Source organism: Leptosomus discolor, chromosome 9, assembly GCF_034619465.1.
Source record: "Leptosomus discolor isolate bLepDis1 chromosome 9, bLepDis1.hap2, whole genome shotgun sequence".
Taxonomy (NCBI): Eukaryota; Metazoa; Chordata; class Aves; order Leptosomiformes; family Leptosomidae; genus Leptosomus; species Leptosomus discolor.
In genome coordinates, this window is record NC_141399.1 from 24410241 (window position 1) to 24428948 (window position 18708).

The 18708-nt window shown below is 40.3% G+C and overlaps 1 protein-coding gene across 1 annotated transcript in view; it reads right to left on the reverse strand.

Annotated features, from left to right (window-relative positions):
- The window catches only part of PHF2 (PHD finger protein 2), an 84777-nt gene that overhangs the window by 11981 nt on the left and 54088 nt on the right, over window positions 1–18708 (reverse strand). Inside the window, exons 6-17 of the mRNA XM_086470546.1 lie at window positions 15898–16084; window positions 15178–15340; window positions 13646–13733; window positions 12962–13068; window positions 11678–11769; window positions 10213–10302; window positions 8762–9133; window positions 7702–7821; window positions 6376–6494; window positions 5546–5724; window positions 5296–5369; window positions 3626–3783 (exon numbers count right to left, since the gene is read on the reverse strand). Of these exons, the coding sequence (XP_086326672.1) occupies window positions 3626–3783; window positions 5296–5369; window positions 5546–5724; window positions 6376–6494; window positions 7702–7821; window positions 8762–9133; window positions 10213–10302; window positions 11678–11769; window positions 12962–13068; window positions 13646–13733; window positions 15178–15340; window positions 15898–16084 (1749 nt within the window). The remainder of the gene's footprint in view (window positions 1–3625; window positions 3784–5295; window positions 5370–5545; window positions 5725–6375; window positions 6495–7701; window positions 7822–8761; window positions 9134–10212; window positions 10303–11677; window positions 11770–12961; window positions 13069–13645; window positions 13734–15177; window positions 15341–15897; window positions 16085–18708) is intronic.

Consider the following 18708-nt stretch of genomic DNA (forward strand, 5'->3'; position numbering starts at 1 on the left):
ACTACTGCTCTGTGGGGTATCTAGAACATACATACATCAACCTACCTATATACAAAAATACACACATATGCCTACCCTTTATCTGCCTTACAAGTAGACAAAGATGGAAATTGTTCCTGAGAGTCAGACACGACCACATTGGCATTATGTTGCGACACAGTATGTTTGCATATCATGTTTCTTCCTTTTTTTCTTTTTTAAAAGCACGTTATGGCCATTTAGAAAGGCTAGCATAATTGTGAAACGAAACACAGTCACTTCATTTATTGGGAGCTTTTTTCAATCAAGCTGCAACACACACTGCCAAAGCCTAATTGTTTATACAAGAGCCAAAATTGATATGACACATTCCCACTAAACTACCACACACAGTGCAGTAATTCATGCAGAGTTTAGTTATGTGACTGCATTTACCAATTTGATTTCAGAAACCGCAAAGTCTACAAATACACTGGGTACAGAGCCCAGGCTGAAGGAAGGAAAAATAAAAGGCCTGAGTCCTACTCCATTACTGAGTGACAGTTTTAACCCATTGCAGACAGCATAAGACACCTCCTAAGCAAGAAAGAGAAACTTTGAGGACCATTTCTTTAACCCATTTTGTCCACCTACCCCTGCATTTCTGCACACTGTAAGCAGGCAGCAAACCATGATACACACGGAATGGTTAGTAGTATAAACACAGCCAAGGCAGATTTCTTTTAATTCTTACAATGGTTGATAAATTTTCTTATTTTATACCAAACTTCAAGCATGCGAGCCACATTACACTGGCAACTTCATTCCCAGAGTTAGATACACATAACTACCTGCCAACATGTCTACTTACCTGCCAAAACACAAGTGTGATTTCGACATAGACACTAGTTCCATTATGCACCATAACACAGAATAGAAAAGGAATTCACAGAACAGTCAAACAGACAAGTGCCAATGCAATTATTTCTTTTGAAGAGCAGAGGCAGAGTTGGGGCCAAATCTCAAGAGATCAGGAAAATTTAAGAACCACTGACCCACTTGAGCTCAGACAACAAAAAATATTCTATTTCCTGGGAGCTGCAGACACATCGGAACCTCTCCCCATACCCTCTGCAATCACAGGAGGTGGTCGGCTGTTTTGATCAACCACTCCTTGCCAGGGACAAGGCAGTAATGGAGGAAAACCAGGACTAAATTGAGATTAGATCTCTTGCCTAGAAATAGCAGGCTTGTCCAGATAAGCCTTCTAAGGATATGTAGTGACTATGTTACTTGATTTTAAAATAATTGTCTTTTTTCACCCCCATAAGGAGTGAAAAGAGAACTCTTAAAGGATGCACACTTCTGTTCAACACAGGATCCCCGTCACTGTGCTGCACCAAGTAATAAACTCTAAATGTTGATGCACAAAGGCAAGACTGTCTCACAGAGCTGCCTGGTACTTCACAACTGATCTACCCTGCATGAAGCCAGTCTATATAATATGCTTTAATCTCTTGCAACCATCTAAGCTGTGAAAGAGACAATTGCCTAAAAAATAGAGAAGGTTGAACCAGAAGATGTTTCTGGTTCAGCAACACTCCCCCTTTAGATTTCTCTGTAGCTCTGTCACCACACCGCAACCTTAAAAAATTCCATCCTCTCTCTCAAATATGAAAAAAATCCTGTTTGTTTTTTTTTTTTCTCTTAAACTCACAGATAAGATTTGCTTCTATGGTTTCCCTTGGTAAATAATTCCACATGTTCCCCTTTGACCACGAGGCATCTCTTTTGGAATTCTCAGTTCTGACTTTTAACTTCCAATCTTTCCCAGGTTTAGATAATATCTTCCTCACAGAAGGGACCTTCTCATTCCACTTTAACAGCTCCTTTCAAATTTGCAAGCTGCACTTTCCTGGGTCACACACATGCAACACCCAGCAAGGGCACAGCATTGGTGAGAAGGACAGCACGAGTCTCTCTTTCTCCAGTCTGTTCTCAACTCTCAGGCCACTCCTACAGCTATTTCTACTTCCTCCACAGGTTCTCTGGCTTTGTGTAACCAAGGCAGACCTAGAGAAAGCAAGGAGGAAAAAGATGCTGAATGTTGTCATCTGATTTTACTGCTCAAAGGAGACTGGTTTTGCTGCTTTGCCTGTGTAAAATGGTGCAACACACCTCTTCTTGCATGCAACATCTGCTCTACGAATCATGAGTAGGACAAATGCTGCTTCAAGCAGCCAGCCTGGAGAACCAACATGTTCTGTCTGCCTGGTGAAGGCAGTTTTCAAATGAAGGCAGAGTGGAGATAGAACTGGCTTATTAAAATGCCAAACAAGAATAGCCTTACTGCACGTTCCACATCATTTCCCACATCACCACCTAGCCTGTCATTCTCACCTTTCAAAGGAAAATTCCTTTGTTTGCACAACAGGCGTATTTAGAGGCTAGAAACTTGTGCCAGCAATCTACCAACAGCCCACAGCTTCCAAAAGTACCAAGGCTGTGGTCCTTGTGGAGCAGTGGAAAGTTCTCAGGTGAATACCTCTGGTTTTCTACAGACTGGGAACAAATCATTCAGTTAAGTCTGCAGCAGCAAAGATCTTACCTAATCAGGAGACTACTAGGGAGCACAAGGTGTAAGATGTAGCAGTTCATGTCTGCAGTGCCCTTCTGTGCATGGAAGTCATAAACTCAGCTGACGTTCCCAAAACCCCCTCCCCGGGATTTGTTCCTGAGGTTTGAGTTAAGCAAGACATTTCAATTTGTGAAGAGTCCTACTAGCTTCTTTCGAAATGACACACATGCTTCTACCACCTAATTCTCTATCAGTAGTTTAAGATCAGACTTGGCCTCTAAAAAGTGGAGGTAGTGAACCCATATGTTTTGAGATGGGCCCAAACAAAACCCTTGCTCCAGACAGTCCTGAATTGCAGGATTTGAGCCTGGGAACCATATTTTCCAAGTTTGCACTTCTTTTCACTGCTTAGTGTTTGGATTACGAAAAGATCTAGTGCTGTACCTTATTAACCATGTTCCAAAACATCCAGCATCAGCTTCAATGGTCACCTACAGTGGTCCCATTTGAAACACAACCAAGCCTAGGCAAGCACTTCCATTTCAGCTACAGAAGTACCCACGAAAAGTTTCTTTTTTTCCAAGCCATGTGTTTTGGTGGGGAGAAGAATGACGACCAGCAAGAAGAATGTGAGGGAGGATAGATAGTTTCCTATTTTCTTCTTTCAAACATTTGACATTTGGGGAACTGTGCAGCACCTTACAACGCCTTATGGAAGGAATGCTGGTCATTTAGATTACTTTACTGTATTACCACATTAAAAAACATTATTCATGCCCTCAAGCTGCATTCATTGAGCACTCTCTTCCTTTTGAATGATTCATGTATTATAGTGTTATTGCTAAAATGGATGTTCAGCATTTACCGATGTGAAATGCCTCTATTTGTTTACATTATACCACCAAAATCTTTCCCACACACTTTCCCACCTCTCCCTCCAGATCACAAGATAAAGGAAGAATTTTTTTACAGGAGAAAATGCAGTTACTGAGCTGCAAAATTCCTTCTCTCTCTCACTCACACACATACAACCACAAAAGAGAAATTTTTGTTTATGCGTAAGAGGAAAAATCATCCCTTGGTGCATACCTGTTGGTGTTATACTCTAAACCCCCAACTTCCTTGCTTGCCTGCAAAAGATCAAGAATTCCTGCTGAACTTCCACTCTCTTTCTTTACTTTGGAATTGCGCCCTGACTTTGTCTCTGTGTCAATGTGAAGCAAATCTTCATCTGATGAGTCATCGCTCTGCAAAAACAAGGAAAAAGGTCAAAAAAGGGGAAACTGAGTTAACCAACAAGGACAGTACAGTAATTTCTGCAGCCTGCTGCTCCTCCAAAAACACAGGGCTAGCATTTGTAGTTTGCTTTCATTAAAGAAAACAAACAAACAAACCAGGTGCAGTAAAAATCAGTTTCCTTGCCACCGGTAGGCATGGTAGGTTTTTCTTTCCCCTTCCAAACCTGGAGAACAAGCTTTGAGATCTGATCCTGCGCATGGAATCCAACCACCGTAACAGTGGTGTTTCCAGGTGCTGTGTTGCCTTCCCAGCCTGTGCTCCTGCTCTTGAGACCATGACCCAAGTAGCAAAAGAAGTGAATATGGGGCCATATCTCTGTCAGCGTAGACATGCATCAGGGCACAGGTCTGCATCTTGCATGACTATTAACACAGCCAATTCAGACACAAGGACAGACCCACTTCTCCCATCCCTACTGCAAGAGCTCAGGAAGATCTGACAGAAGAATGGGATAGACACTATAAACAATGGCATCTGAGGCCACTGAAGGAAGCTACCTCCACCTAACTATCTTTCTGGGACTGGTATCTCTATGCACTGTAGTCCAGAGTATAAGAAAACAACTTTTTTCCCCATTCCTGCCCGGCTTTCAGGCCTGTAAAGTCCCAGCCTTTTTGCTTAGACTGCTAATCACTGTTCTCTCCAGGAACTGGCCTCCTTCCTCAAGCTTCTGCACAAAACCATTTAATTTTAATGTCATTCAATTTCCAGCATTGAGCTTCAATGCTAACACAGAGCAAACATAATGCCCCTGCTGTTCAGCTTCCTGAAGGTATGCTATCAACAGGCATACTGACGCTGCCTTAAGTCCGGGACATGCTAAAGTATAAAGCTGAGTCAAGGACACTAGATGTAAGCCCTTAATGGGCAGAGGGAGACTCTGTGAAGTGATAGCAAACAAAACCTTAATTGCCACATAATAGGTATTAAGGGCTCCTAGTAATGTGAAAGGCCAAATGACATGAGTTCAATTGTCTTAGCATTACTCCAAGTTTTCATCTGTCAAACATGAACATGGAAACTTAACGACCAGTGTTCAGTTCAAAGCACGTGGAAACAGGACAGTCACAGGCTGGGAGCACAGCTTGGGACAGACCCCTGTGCCCATCAGCAGTGTAACATCAGGCCAGGTATGACAGAAAACTCCTTCTGACCCTTCCCATTCCTTCTGATGGCTTGCTCCTGTTCTCGCGTTGGTGTACAACCATCACAGTCCCCATGCACACTTCCCATCAGGCCTGATCATGTGGAAGCAGTTCCAGCCGCAGTACAAAACTATGCTGAGTCCTGGCAGCTTCTGAATGCATCCTATTCTGGGCAGACTGTGACTGCAGAATGAAGGAGGAGATGCGACAACAGCCTGTAAGGCGGCTTTGCTACTGCCACTACAGCACTGCCCCACACCCCGTCAGAGACATACAAAGGGTGCTTGCTTGGGATAGGTACAATAATAACCATACCTTGTACGATACCGACTCCACCTTTGGCTTCTTAACAGGAGTGTGCTGCAGAGTGTCTTTTTTATCTGACAAAACTGAATTAAAAAAAAAAAAAGAAAAGCAAAGTCACGGTTCTTTTCCCTTCAAAGAACAGCACTCCTAATCCACTTACACTTGATTGACAAACACATAGATTTTAAAGACTAGTTTTAGACAATCACCAGCTAAGACTTCATTGGGCAGATACGGACAAAATAGGAACTATTCTTACAGTGCAGTTCTCTTTTTGTAGTGTTTTTCTTCCTTCTGATTGGAAACTCGTCGATTTTTAGTTCACCATCATCTGACACATATTCATATTCATCTCGTACAGGTTTTGCTTTGTCTTCTTTAAAATTCTGCAGTGGCCCAAACACACTAGTATTCAGCTGAGTTTTGACTCCCTTTGAACTGAAAAGAAAAAAAAATTACAAATCAGTAACAACACTGACTGGAAAACATTCTGTGAATTGACAGAAAGGAAGACAATGAGTTTCTTTATGCAGAAATCTCAGTCAACTGGAATACTTTCAGAGGTGCCACAACAATTCAAATAATTTTACAAACACATTTTTGAACCTACAATTTATACCTCAAAATATGATGCCGACTAGAGTAGCCTTGGCTGGCTTCGAATAAGCACTGTATTATTTAAAGCTGTCCCAAAGTATATCATGATATGCTAATGCACACACAGCACGGAGTTTTGGTATGCAGAGTCCATTTAACAGTTTCTTGAAAATGTACCCTCAACAGGATCTGCCCAAAACCCACTTAATACAACTCATCTAGTAAGAACCTGAAGTGCCAAAACATAAGACACTCCCTGAAAACTGAAGACACTATTCTCCAGCAAATTGCAGGCCTCAAAGATAGGTCTTTGCTGTTGGGGCAAATTAAGCCAGGTTCTAGGTAAAATTGAGTTCTAGAACACAGAACTTTTTGCGTATTTTCTACATTGACCAGAAAGGTACATCTTCACCTTCTTGTATAAAAAAACATAAATAATGACTTTTTAATCTGCTTTTTTAGTTGATGTGTATTGTCATAATTTTTACTTACCCAAGCAACTTCTTATTAGAGAAAGAGAACGTAAATTTGTTGTCCTTATTTCCTGATAAAGGCATCTTTTCTGATTTGTGTTCCTCTTCCATTTTTAGAAGTGAATCAGGCTTACTGTTCTGCAAGGCACAAAGACCCAAAACATAACAACAAAATCAGTCAAATGAGTTGTTGGTATTTCAGATTCCCAGGTAACCTCAGAGAAACCATTGAGCTATATGCAGAGAAAAGTATGCTCCCCCAAATGTGGTAAGCAACAGAGGATTATCCTCTTCCATACACTAACATGGGTTTTAGTTCAGTTCTTGTCCTCATTCAAGAAGCACTTCAGCACCAGTTTTAGCAGTGCCCACCACAAATATGACGGCTTATTGCTCTCTCACGTCAGTATAGACTGCTGTAAAATACTAAACGCACATTTTGTGAATCAGAGCACAGAATCCAGCACAGTGCCTGTAACCTCGCAAACACGACTGCATCTTACTCCAAGCCTCCACTTGCTTCTTTCACACCTTCAGAGAAGCTTGAATTATGAACTTAATAATTTAATATCAAAGTAATTCAGTGCAACAGGAGCCTTTGATCAGTTTTTAAGCATTGCCTTCATACTTTCCTAAGCTGTACTGGCTGTGGAATTAATTGGTACATATTGATCTAATCACATTAACCGTGACTTTTCTTAACACAAAAAATTTAGATGTCTCTAATGTTAATGATTCATGCTTCTTAGTAGTCTCCCCATGTGGAAAAGCATGTACTTTTGTGTTGGGGAATTTGTTTGCACCTTTGTCATCAGAAGTTCACAAACCAGGCAAAATTCAGACAGCTATTTCTGTGAGGAAGCCTAGAGTCACCTTGTTTTAAATAGTACCTGGAGAAAAAATTTATTATTCTGTGAATGAATTTTACTCACCCTACATTAACCCTCCAGGAAGGCAAGCTTTTAATTCATGTGGCATAATTCAGATTTCATTAACTCTTCTTTTATGCCATCATTAGTTATTGATTTCTCTGGAACTACTCTGGACTTAAAAGTAGTTTGACTATGTTAAAGTAAGAATCAAAGAAGAGATCAGCACTGAAAAATCTCACTATTAACAGTGTTCCCACTGGCTTCACCAAGGATGAAGATGGACAATTCAGGACATGCTTTTGAAGAATCTGCCCCCTCTCCTTTAACAGTGATTACTTGATTATTTTCTGCTTAAAATTTTTTCTTTGGGAGCTGAAAATTGGTGCCTGGTACTCTCTGCTATGAACGTTTCTTCACCCCTGACTTATCACTATGTGGAAGAATCAGCCGCGGAATTTAACAGGAGACATTACCTTATATTTCCATTTGGCTTCTGTTTTGCTTTTATTTTGCTCCCGAACTTCAAATTTCTCCACCTCATTCTGCTTACTAGCAGTTTCCTTATTGGGAGCACTTAAAACATTCTTTGCAGCCTGGGGAAAAAGTCAGCACATACTCTTAATGGGGATGGAGTGCTGGCATGCTACAGAAACACATTTTTTATCTGGAATATAGCATGACATATTTTTGAAAACTCTTCTTCTGATTCATTCTTTTTGAACCCAAATAAGAGATTCAATCAACTATTTCTGCTTCAGAGAATGCAGAAGACTAGCTGCATTTCTCCTTGATATACCAACATACAAGACCATGTAAAATCTCCCTGCCTATTGCTCCACGGGCAGGTTTCACAAACGGCATACAAACTACTAAGGGAAATTCAGAAGCACTTTAGAAAAGACTTTTGGATACTTCTTAACAAACAGCATACAATACATCATACTCTGTCAGTGCCTCAGTGGAATACTGGCTCCTACTGAAGTCAGCCGCAAAACTCATGTCAAATTAAAGGACATCAAAATCAAACTTGTCCTACATAGGCAAAAATTGAAGTAAACCATTGCTTTATCTTCAATCACTCATTCTAGAGCAAAATACCATGCAAATAAGATGTTTTAGAAGTGAGTTCCTTCACCTTTGATAACTGACTATGGAAATGCACACCAGTGCTAATAACACTCAAAATAAGAATATAATAATTCAAAAGGAAAAAAAAAGCGCTATTAAAAAATGTCTTTTAATTTTCATCTCGCCTCAGTTTGAGCAGGCAACTGGCAGTAGTTTGCCAGTTTCCCATGATCAATGGGTTTCTTGGAGACTCCACATCAAACGAAACACCCAGCAAACAGTCAAATTAAATCAAAGAGTCTGGTAAAAAAAGGGCGATAAGCTAGCAGGTACAAAACTTGCATTTACTTCAGTGGAGACAGCCTTTCGCACTGTGCTGTTTAAATTATTTTTTTCATGAGACCTAAGCAGTGATTTTATCCCTATTATGGTGAGAGAACAGGACGAAGTTAAAATATGACTCACCTTCCCCTTCTTTGGTGTCTCGATCTTTGTCAAAGCCTCTTTTGTGTGTGCCTCCAGCAAGTCGAGATTTGGGATGGCTGGTGGTGGACTCTCTTTCACCTTCTTTCCTTTCTTTTTTCCTTCTCCCTTAACTTTTGGTGTTTTGGGAGGCTTAGGGGGTTTCAGTGGCTTGGGAGGTTTTGGGGGTTTGGATGGCTTGAGTTGTTTGGGGGTTTTCACAGTTTTGGGAGTCTTTTTTTTAGGAAGCTTTTCTACAGGTGGGGGTGGAGGCATGACTTGGACAGGTGATGGTGCCTCCTCTTTCTCCACAGGACAGATCTCCTCGGCATTTGTGTTGGCACTCGTGTCTGCTTTGCTGGCTTTCAAAGCATTCTGTAGTTTAGCACAAAATAGGAGAACATTCAGACCCACGTGTCTCATGTTAAGATATTCACCCGCACCCTCCCTTCCTTGGGGAAACAAACCCCAAAGATCCCCCCTTAAATAAGGGGTGACTGCATTCACAGGTCAGGCTGGCCAGGGAATGAAGACCACCTCACGTGCCACAGGAACACTCTGTTCACCACTAATTCCCGCCCCCATGTTGCTCAAGCACAAGTTTGGCCTGGAGGAACTTGAGTGGCTTCATAATGAATGTATCTCTCACCAGGTTGTATCATCAGCTAGGACTGTTAAACGGACTGCCTATGAAAACAGATGTATAAAATGCATGGTCTTTTGTTTAAAATGCTAATCAGCTTGAGCACAAACCATTTCCATTTAATTCAGATGTGATAAATGCAGCAGAATCATGTTTCATGCCCTAAGGAAAAACAGGCAGTAAAATAGCTGCCCAATTAAAATTAACACTGTCTGACTAATTAAAAAGAAATTATTTTCTGCTTAACTTGCCATTTTGACAATCAGAAAACTTACATACTACATCAAAGAGGATAAAAGGACAAGATAGATTTCAATTTTGAGGTCCTCCTCAAGCAGACTTCCTATTGGGACAATGTACAGAATAATAATCCCAAGCTCAGACAATGTCCTAGACAAAACCAATGAGGAGGTAAGGAAAAGGAGATATTACACAGGGAGCATGATCATGGGGGTGCAACAGTGTTCTTTGAATTCTATTATATTTTTGGGCAAGGAGTAATCAGAGTGAAAAAGAAAAAAAAGATGGAGAGGGGAGTGTGGCCAGTCACTCCAGCTAGGAGAAGGCTGAGGAGAAAGAATGCAGGACAGGCAGACACAGTGTAAAGCCGAGGAGAAAGCAAACAGGAGCTCAGAATACGTGGCAAGTCAGCCACAGACAAGAGTCCTGAGCAGTCCCCCCACCATGAAACCTCACGTGAATTATTTTAATGGAGTGGAAAAAAAGGATTAATTTATTTCAATTCACCATTTTATAGCCTATATTATTCAAAGACCCACAATACAGTTAATATTATGAAGAGAGCACAAACCTCACTTAATCTTATTTCTTTGGCAAGGTCCTTGATAAGTTGTGCTGGTTTGAAGTTTTCTGGTAGTTCATCTTCATGCTCTGCTAAAGCCTAAAACACAACAAAGCCATACTGCTGTTTCTGTGCATGTCTTTTGCAAAAATATAAAAAAAAACTCATTAAGTGACACATCCCTTCCCATGGCAGGGGAGCTAGAACTAGATGATCTTTAAGGTTCCTTCCAACCCAAACCATTCTGTGATTCTATGATCTATATTTTTCCTATACACTGAAATTAATACTGTCTGCATCAGTAGTCCAAAAAAGCAAAACCCAGACTTTTTTCCCCTTCCGGATGTTATTGTAAATAGATGCTCTGAGAGAACAACGAAGTCAATAGTCTTTTTCAGACATTATTGCATTTTCACAACTGTAACACCACTTTGCTCATCCCCTTATTTGAGATCCTGTGAGAAATTCCTTTTCTACATCCACAAGGAGAGACTGCCTTAGGCTGGTGTCTCCAGTGGGTATCATAGGCATATACCTTGACAGCAGAATGGCCTGGGAGCTCTGACAGGACTAACAACACCTGCATTCACACACCATGTTTTAACATCCAAAGTTCAACTTCACCTAAATGCCAACACAGTCTGACTTCTTTTGACTCACTACTTCTCATCCGCATGGCAAGTGGAAAAATAAACAGGGTGACACAGAGAAGAGAGCTTCCACACCAGTTAGTCCTTCTACAGGAAACCAGAGAGCAATTCTGAATTCAGGCTCAAGCACTGTTTTTGCAGTACAGAGCAGCCAAGTCCCTGACTACATTTAAATCTGGGACAGCCACCTGACTGACCTAACTGTGTATGTAACATTGTGTACTCAGCTGCTCATCCCTTCTTAAAATGTCTGAAGATCCTAAAGCTGCGAGTTCCCCTGTTCACATTTTATGATTGAATGGCCTGGCTCCTGAAGCTAATTCCCAAAAGCTTTAGGAGTAACACACGCAAGAATAACACTTCTGAAATAACTGCAGCAGGAAATTCAGGCTGCAAATCCCTTTAAGCCTTCTCTCCATCCAATATGTATTTCCTGGCTCAATTAACATGTGGATTTGCAGGAGGAACTGGGCACCTTGCACACACAAAAAAAGTTGTTCTAGGCCTCGCTCACATACACAACCTCTGCTTAATAGATCTGGCACATGAAAATGCTCAGGGCAAGGGAGAACGTTCATTCAGTATCATTTCGGTCACGTGCAGAATTGACTTTTCTAAAACTTGGGTGGTACCTCTTTTTCTGCTGACTCCTCATGTTGCACTGTAAAATCCCAGCTACCTCCCTCCTTCCACATTCTCCCAGTCCCTTCTCTTGGGATTTTAGAATTTGCTGTTTTGCTATGGAGATACTATTTGTTCTAGCATTTGCTCTCTGTTCCAGTGACTGACAAACACACAATATCAAAACAGGCTGCTTCTCCTACCTGTTTTTTAGTCCACGATCTGAAAGCACCATTGAGAATTTTTGCTCCTTGGAGTAAATGAGCAGGAGGTTGTTGCCCAGCTTTATGCAAACCTAAGTACAGGAAAAAAGCAATGCCATTCAAACACTGATAGCTAAAGTTGTTTTACATGAAGTCTTTAATTTGAAAAAGCTGAACTGTGAAAGTTAACTCTTTGAAAGTTGGTCACCACAAATGAAACCCTATTATAACTTGATAATAATAAGGAGTATATTTACTGTGTCATAAATCCAACTCAGCCTTCCTACACTGTGCTCCTGCAAGTTATGTCTACACTGGCAATCCTTCCGGTTCCTTTCTTGGTCCCATACTCAAACTAGCTTCCATGTTCATACATCCTAGGCTGTGGGAATAAAAAGGTACCGTCAGCAGTTCTTTTATTCTGAATGAAAAAGCAAGTACCAATATGTGGAAATAAAGGTTATATTGGGCAAAGCATGTCACTTCAGCATGAGTACAAGCTTGCCTAAACTTTTCCCCTCAGTTTTTTTTTGAGTTGGTCACAAGGGGGCCCCTTCCAGGCAATGCTCAGAGAGACCCCTCACCTTGCTTATTAATCAGACACATCTTTCTCGTTATAAAAGGATCTGGTGGGTGTCTCTAGACATGTTCTGTAGTAAGAGAAATAGAGGTGAAGAACAAAGCAAGCCTGACGCTGTAAAGAACATACACACATGGATATTTGGATCAATTCTAAAGCACTCTGATTTGGAGGATTTTGAATTTCACAGAAAACTTTCCTTTAATTCTCAGTGCTCCTGCTAACCATGTCTGATGTTGCTGTGGCCCCGTATATATGTGACCTGCCCACGTACTTCAACCAGAATGACGGGAGACGAAAATGATACTCTATGCCCTGGGCTGACACTGTGTAGCTCATTAGGTTAAAAGAGGGAATGAATCCAGACTTGACAGGCAACTAAAAACTAAAAAAATATTACAACATTATTTGCCTCTGAGGCAACTTAGATAAATTTTATAAGGAAGATGAAACATTCCCTTAGGCACAGTTAAGAGGGAGGTTAAGGTCATTTCCACAGCGAGATGGCAGGGTGTTAAGGGGAGAGTTGGACCAGACCAGCATATTCTGCTGGTAGGTTGAAAGTAGTTTTCAAATAGTCACAAAAATTATTTTGGCCACCTGTCCATTTGCTATGTGGCACTTCCCCAGAAATTAAGAGCAACTATTTTCCGTCCCCTAAAGCTAAGAAATTAGCTAAGGCAGGCAAATAAAAGCAGTTTTACCTTTGAATGTCTCTAGCAGGTGCTTTCCCATATACCAACATGCAGTTTCGAAGTTTGGAAACTGAGTCAGACTGACAATTTTCAATCGTCTTTCTACTTCATATGCCCTGCAATACAAAGCCATATGAACTTAAAGCATAGCAAGTCACAAGTATGTGACAAGCACTGCTCATAAATGCCTGAGGTTCATTTGCAGTGCTTCATTTCTTTGTGCTGCTACTACATATTCTGTCAGCAAAACAAAAGCCACACATAAAAATAACACTAGTAAGAAACTGTGCAATACCAATGTAAGATAGTTCTATTGCATGATTTGCCCAGCACCAGTGCAAATGTCTTAAACTGGGCAAAGAGCCCCACTGAGCAGGCGGGGCTTATCCAGAAGGCAAATGGCATGTTCCAGGGTAAAACTCCTAACGGTTTTTAACAGTTTTTCCTTCAGAACTTGGCCACATCAGGCCAAGCACTTCATGTATCTTTCCACGCGCTATGCAATAGGTGTAAGACAGCTTGGAATAACTCGGCATGGGAGAACATGGTCAAAGGGGACAAATGCGGGTACACTTTCTAAAACTGGCCCAACATCAACGTTACTGCAAATGTAGGCTAATTAATAGGACAGAGGATGGCCAATTTCTTAAAAACTGAACCTCTACCTAACTTTAGATTTTAAAGACAGATTACCTCATCTGCATTTCCACACTTAGACTATGTAGAAAATGTCCTGCAAAGGCCAGGCAGTCTACAGGTGTTAGAGTTGCATAAATCCAACCTAAAAGAGAAAGAGAAGAGTCCCGAGGATGAAAACTGGAACGACAGTAACAAAGACTTTATTCACAACACTTTTATACTTCACTCCCTAGGTACCAGTACACCTCTTCAGTCCAAATCAGCACAGAACTACATATGCTTTGAACAAAGTTGTATCTGGACCCGTGTTTGTTTTGCACAATAAAGGCCCAGCCCAGGAATGTGCTAGGCACCTTTGACTCCCAGTCCCAGGACTACCTTCAACAGTGGCAGACAGTGAAAAGCAACATACTGCTCACACTGACATTACTTTCTTGTTACTGTGAAAAGCAGCAGCAGCTACATAATGGTAGCTGCTTTCACATCAGCATAAAAATTTGTGACAGCTCCTGACATTGACTTTATTGTAGTGTCAGGAACAGGTGTTTTCCAAACATTTATTTTCAGACAAAAATCTACTCAAATTAGTGAATCTCTATAAATTGCTTGGACTTTATTCCACCATCTGCTCCACATATGGTCATGAGAGAAACACCTACTTTCCACTTTTTACAGTCAAAGTAAAATTCTAGCATGTAAAAATTCTGTGCAAGAATTTACTCACACAGAAAAATGGCACTACTGGATGCTGCCTCCCAGACACAAGTACCAGTGCTGTTACTTACTCACACCACCTGGAAGCTTCAACTCAGATTATGGATCGAGTGGGCAGTGCATCATTTAAAGGCACATAGAGGGAGAGAAAATCCCTGTCCCAAACAGATTACAGTTTCAACAGGTAACAGGGAGTGCTGGAAACAGCAATGCAAATGAGGAAATAATTGTTCATGGTGAGAGGAAGGTGAGGGACAGGGGCAGGAGCAGAGCTATGTTCACTTAAAGCTGCACTATCTGATCAACTCCCTAACCTTATGAAGATCCTCCCAGGAACTGAGAAAAAACAAAATCCACCATCCCTAACCTGCAATGAAAGCCTGAGTCTATCAAGTAACCCGTAAAAATGTGTGACACCCATGTCTTCAGCCTCATTTGAAACCATAAATGCACACTCACACTCGTGCAGGCACCTATAGTTCCTCAGCGTCATGGGGAATCAATGGCCATGAGAAGCATTTTGTGGGGAGTCATGGTCAGAAAGTAATTCAATGTGAATTTCATGTTAGATGGCAAAAAGCACCAATGTCACGGTTGGATAAACAGAGAGAAACTCATCAGTTACTGCAACCCAGCTAGACCAAGAGTGTACCTACTAGTTGTATTTTTAAAAGGCTACTAAAATATTGATAGAAAGCAGTAGAAGTTCTGATTTTTCTTATTGTAATCATATGAAATTACACTTTTACTGAGAATTAGACTTCATCCTTTGTCAGAGAAAGTCGTCAAGTCACATCCCTCTAGCATTTTGGACATGCTATTTCAGCAGCTCTAAAATGAGCAGGAAATCTCACCTGCAACAGCCTGCTCACCTGATGGAATGAAGAGTGTCTGTCCTTGTTTAACTGTGCATTTGTAACATTTATCTACTTGGTCTGCAAAAAACATCTCACTGTGGTTTGCTGCCGATTGCCAGCGTTCATAAAGAGAAATATTTGCGGAGGCTGGTTTGATGAGATAAAATATCTTTTCTCCCTGAATTAGAAAATGTAAAATTAGCAACAAGCAGTCAAACCAAACAATGCACAGATACATGCATGCACACGAATATTTATCTAAATATATATATATTACGTATTTTAACAATATTTAAATAAAATTTACTACTCAGCTTTGTACAAAATGGCTGAAATAATTAAATCACTAGCTGACCCCATATGCTCAGATTTGTGGGACCGATGGTGCAAAAAGTTTACAGCACCAGGTTCCATTATTCTGCAAAAGCGGGACGAAATACCTTTCAGGCCTTAGGTGACATATCTGCAGAAGGTACTGAGCAAATATTAAAATCCTAATACAATACAAATACACAGACAACTTCTACACTCCAAGTGACTTCCTTGCTCAGTAGACCCTGGCACAGCTGAGAGTGTACCACATACAGCAGTTAAGGCTCTGTGTATCACTTATGACACAACAGGACCGTGTAGAAAAAAACCCTGCGACTTGAATTTTTGAGAGAATTTTAGGACGGTCTTTGCATATAAAATTTAGTTCATTACTAGATACACTGCAAAAACAGGACCCCTCACCTTCAGCACATGGTACCACGCAGAAGCTCCTCCGGAATCTATGTGGAAATCTGTGTAGCTGTCCTTCACACAGATCAGGCAGTACTTGGTAACTTTTGGTTTAGCCAGAAGAGCATCATCAGGCCAATAGTTTTCCACCCAGGACAACTTTTTAACTATATCTGGAGGCTCTACAAAACTGGACATCCTTTACAGACAGAATTGAAAACAAACACACGTCTTTTTAAAAAATAGCACAGGGACTCTGATACAACAAAAAGCGGAGAGTGACTCTTAACACCTGCATGGCAATCTGAAGCAGCTCCTTACATGCCAGTGGAACTGCTCTTCATTCAGAAAATCTGTTTCAAATCTTGTTCTGAAAACTGTTTACAGACAAGATATTTAAGGCTTTTTGAGAATGATGACTTAGCAACAATCCTTTGACTTCTTTCAATAGCAGTATTAACGATCAAGTATACGCTGGTTGTGTTTTTCCAGTCCCTCCCTCTTGCTATGTGGGCTCCGTTACCACGAGTGCTGTTATCACAGTCCCTTCTCCAGCCCCTTTCAGAAGAGAAAGTGAAATGTGTGCACTCTTACAAATAGTCTGGTAAATCTCAAAAATTTGCAAGTTAAGCTTAATATTAAAAATCCTAGTAACAAAACCATTAATACTTAAGGATCAAGTAAGTCTTGATCTGATGCTGAAAATCACAGTAATCTTTTTATTTAGACTGACTAAATTGCATTAAGGGCTCAGAAGAAGGAAAAGGTCTAATTTGGGTTGATAATGTGAATATATTAAAATATAACATATATAATATTTATTTATATAATTTATAAAAATAACATGTTTATTTATATTGAGTATATAGTCCTATTGTATATATTTATTTATATAATTTATATATTATATTTATATTAAATATATAATATATAGTCTAAATCACAGCTGAGACAATGTAGTGGCATAATAAACAGGTATTAAAAGTGGTTCACCCCAGAATGTGCCAAATTTTATATTTAAATAGTCCAAAATTTAGATATTTGCAGGGAGTGGAGGCTCACTGTTAGACGCTCTAAAATATCGTGTCAGTAAGAGTATCTGCACTTCAAACTAAAATTAAAGCTCCCATGTGTCATTTATGCTCACTGTCAAACACTGATAACAATAGCTCCATTTAAAATGGCAGGGAAAGATGAAGCAGCGCATTCAATTAAAGTGTCACTGTCTATGTTAAGAAATAAAATATTTGCTAGTTAATATCTAAATTAGCAGCATATGAGTGACAGCTCCAGCAGTCCTTCAGAACAGAAGACCTCCCGTTATTCTGGGATAATGGCAGAAAGCTAAAAAAATCTCAGCTGAAGATACTGGTAATCTTTGAAGCCTGTAATTACTAGAGACAGTTTCTGCAGAAATGGGTGTGCACAACCAGAACACTAACTACAGGGCTAAAGGTAATGGCTTTAAAAAAAATGAGCTTGTAATTATTCATCAGCCTTTTTTAAGGCTACTTTAAGTCTTCTCATTAAAATGGAAAGCTCCCCAAAACCATTCTTTATTTTCATTTTGACACTCATCATTTTCTGTGTAGCACTTGTACCTAAAGGAATCTTTTCCTTCTCCGACACTACCCTTCTAGAAGTACTAGCTACCCAGAAGGACTACAAGAACTGTAAAAATTATCTGCACAGTTGCATGAAGTTCAATACATTCTAGACACATCTGCCTACTTATGGAATAAAAGCACAGCTCAGGTAATGAATAGAGCTATATAAAGCACAAGGGAGCAACTTGAACTCCTAGGCATTTACACCAGCTAATTATCCTATATATAAAACACAATATACAACATGAGTAGAATAGTAGGATTTCTGTCACTGAGGACTGGTGATATTCACACAGCCAGCACCATCACCTCTGGCTCACTGCATCACTAGAGCACCTCAGCCTACAGTTCACAGCTGATCTGTGCCATCACGCCCCCCAGCTTCCCATCAAGAAGTCAGCATCACTCGAGTTCTGAACTGCTGTCACACAGATTGCAAGCTACCTCGCGAAAGCACTAAAACTATAACACACAGTATAGGATTATGAAATTATAATAATTTCAAACTTATCCAGTGACATTTTACGCTATACCTAAAGCCACACCTCATCTATGGACTCACTCTCCACTACTTTAAATGGAAGATTTCAGGAAACAATGTATAATGCACTCAAACCAGTGCTACACGAGCAGGATACAATGCATTTTAAAAAGGAATGTTCCAAGGAGACCACCATGTTTCAAGATCCCCTTAAGCTGGAAGAAAGGCTGTCATTGCCTTATATCCATCAGACATCCATCTCATCAGAAAAATTACACCGTACATTAAAAAATAAGACTCCTTATGTCCACGTTCTCCTACATACAGTGTTATCATACGTCTATGGTCATCTCTGTCCTCCTTTCCTTATTCTTACCAGTGTTTATCAAGTTGCACCTAAGTACCTAAGATCATACTAGAAACACACTACGTTATCATTCGCTACCACAATGAGGCAGAGAATTCACTCCTGGAGCATCAAGTTATGTTCTACTATATAGTTGCACCGAATCAACTATACCTATACTACTGGAGTTAAACTAAAAGGTATCAAAACATTCTGTTCTGATACATGAATGCTGATGACACATGAATGCTGATGATATGCAGACATGAATTACCATGACAAATGCTGGCCTGTTTAGTCCACTATGTACCATTCTCCTCACACAGCAAACAGCACTTCCATTTCTGTGCTTTGCCTGAACTGGCTGCATATCAACAATACAGTGGAGA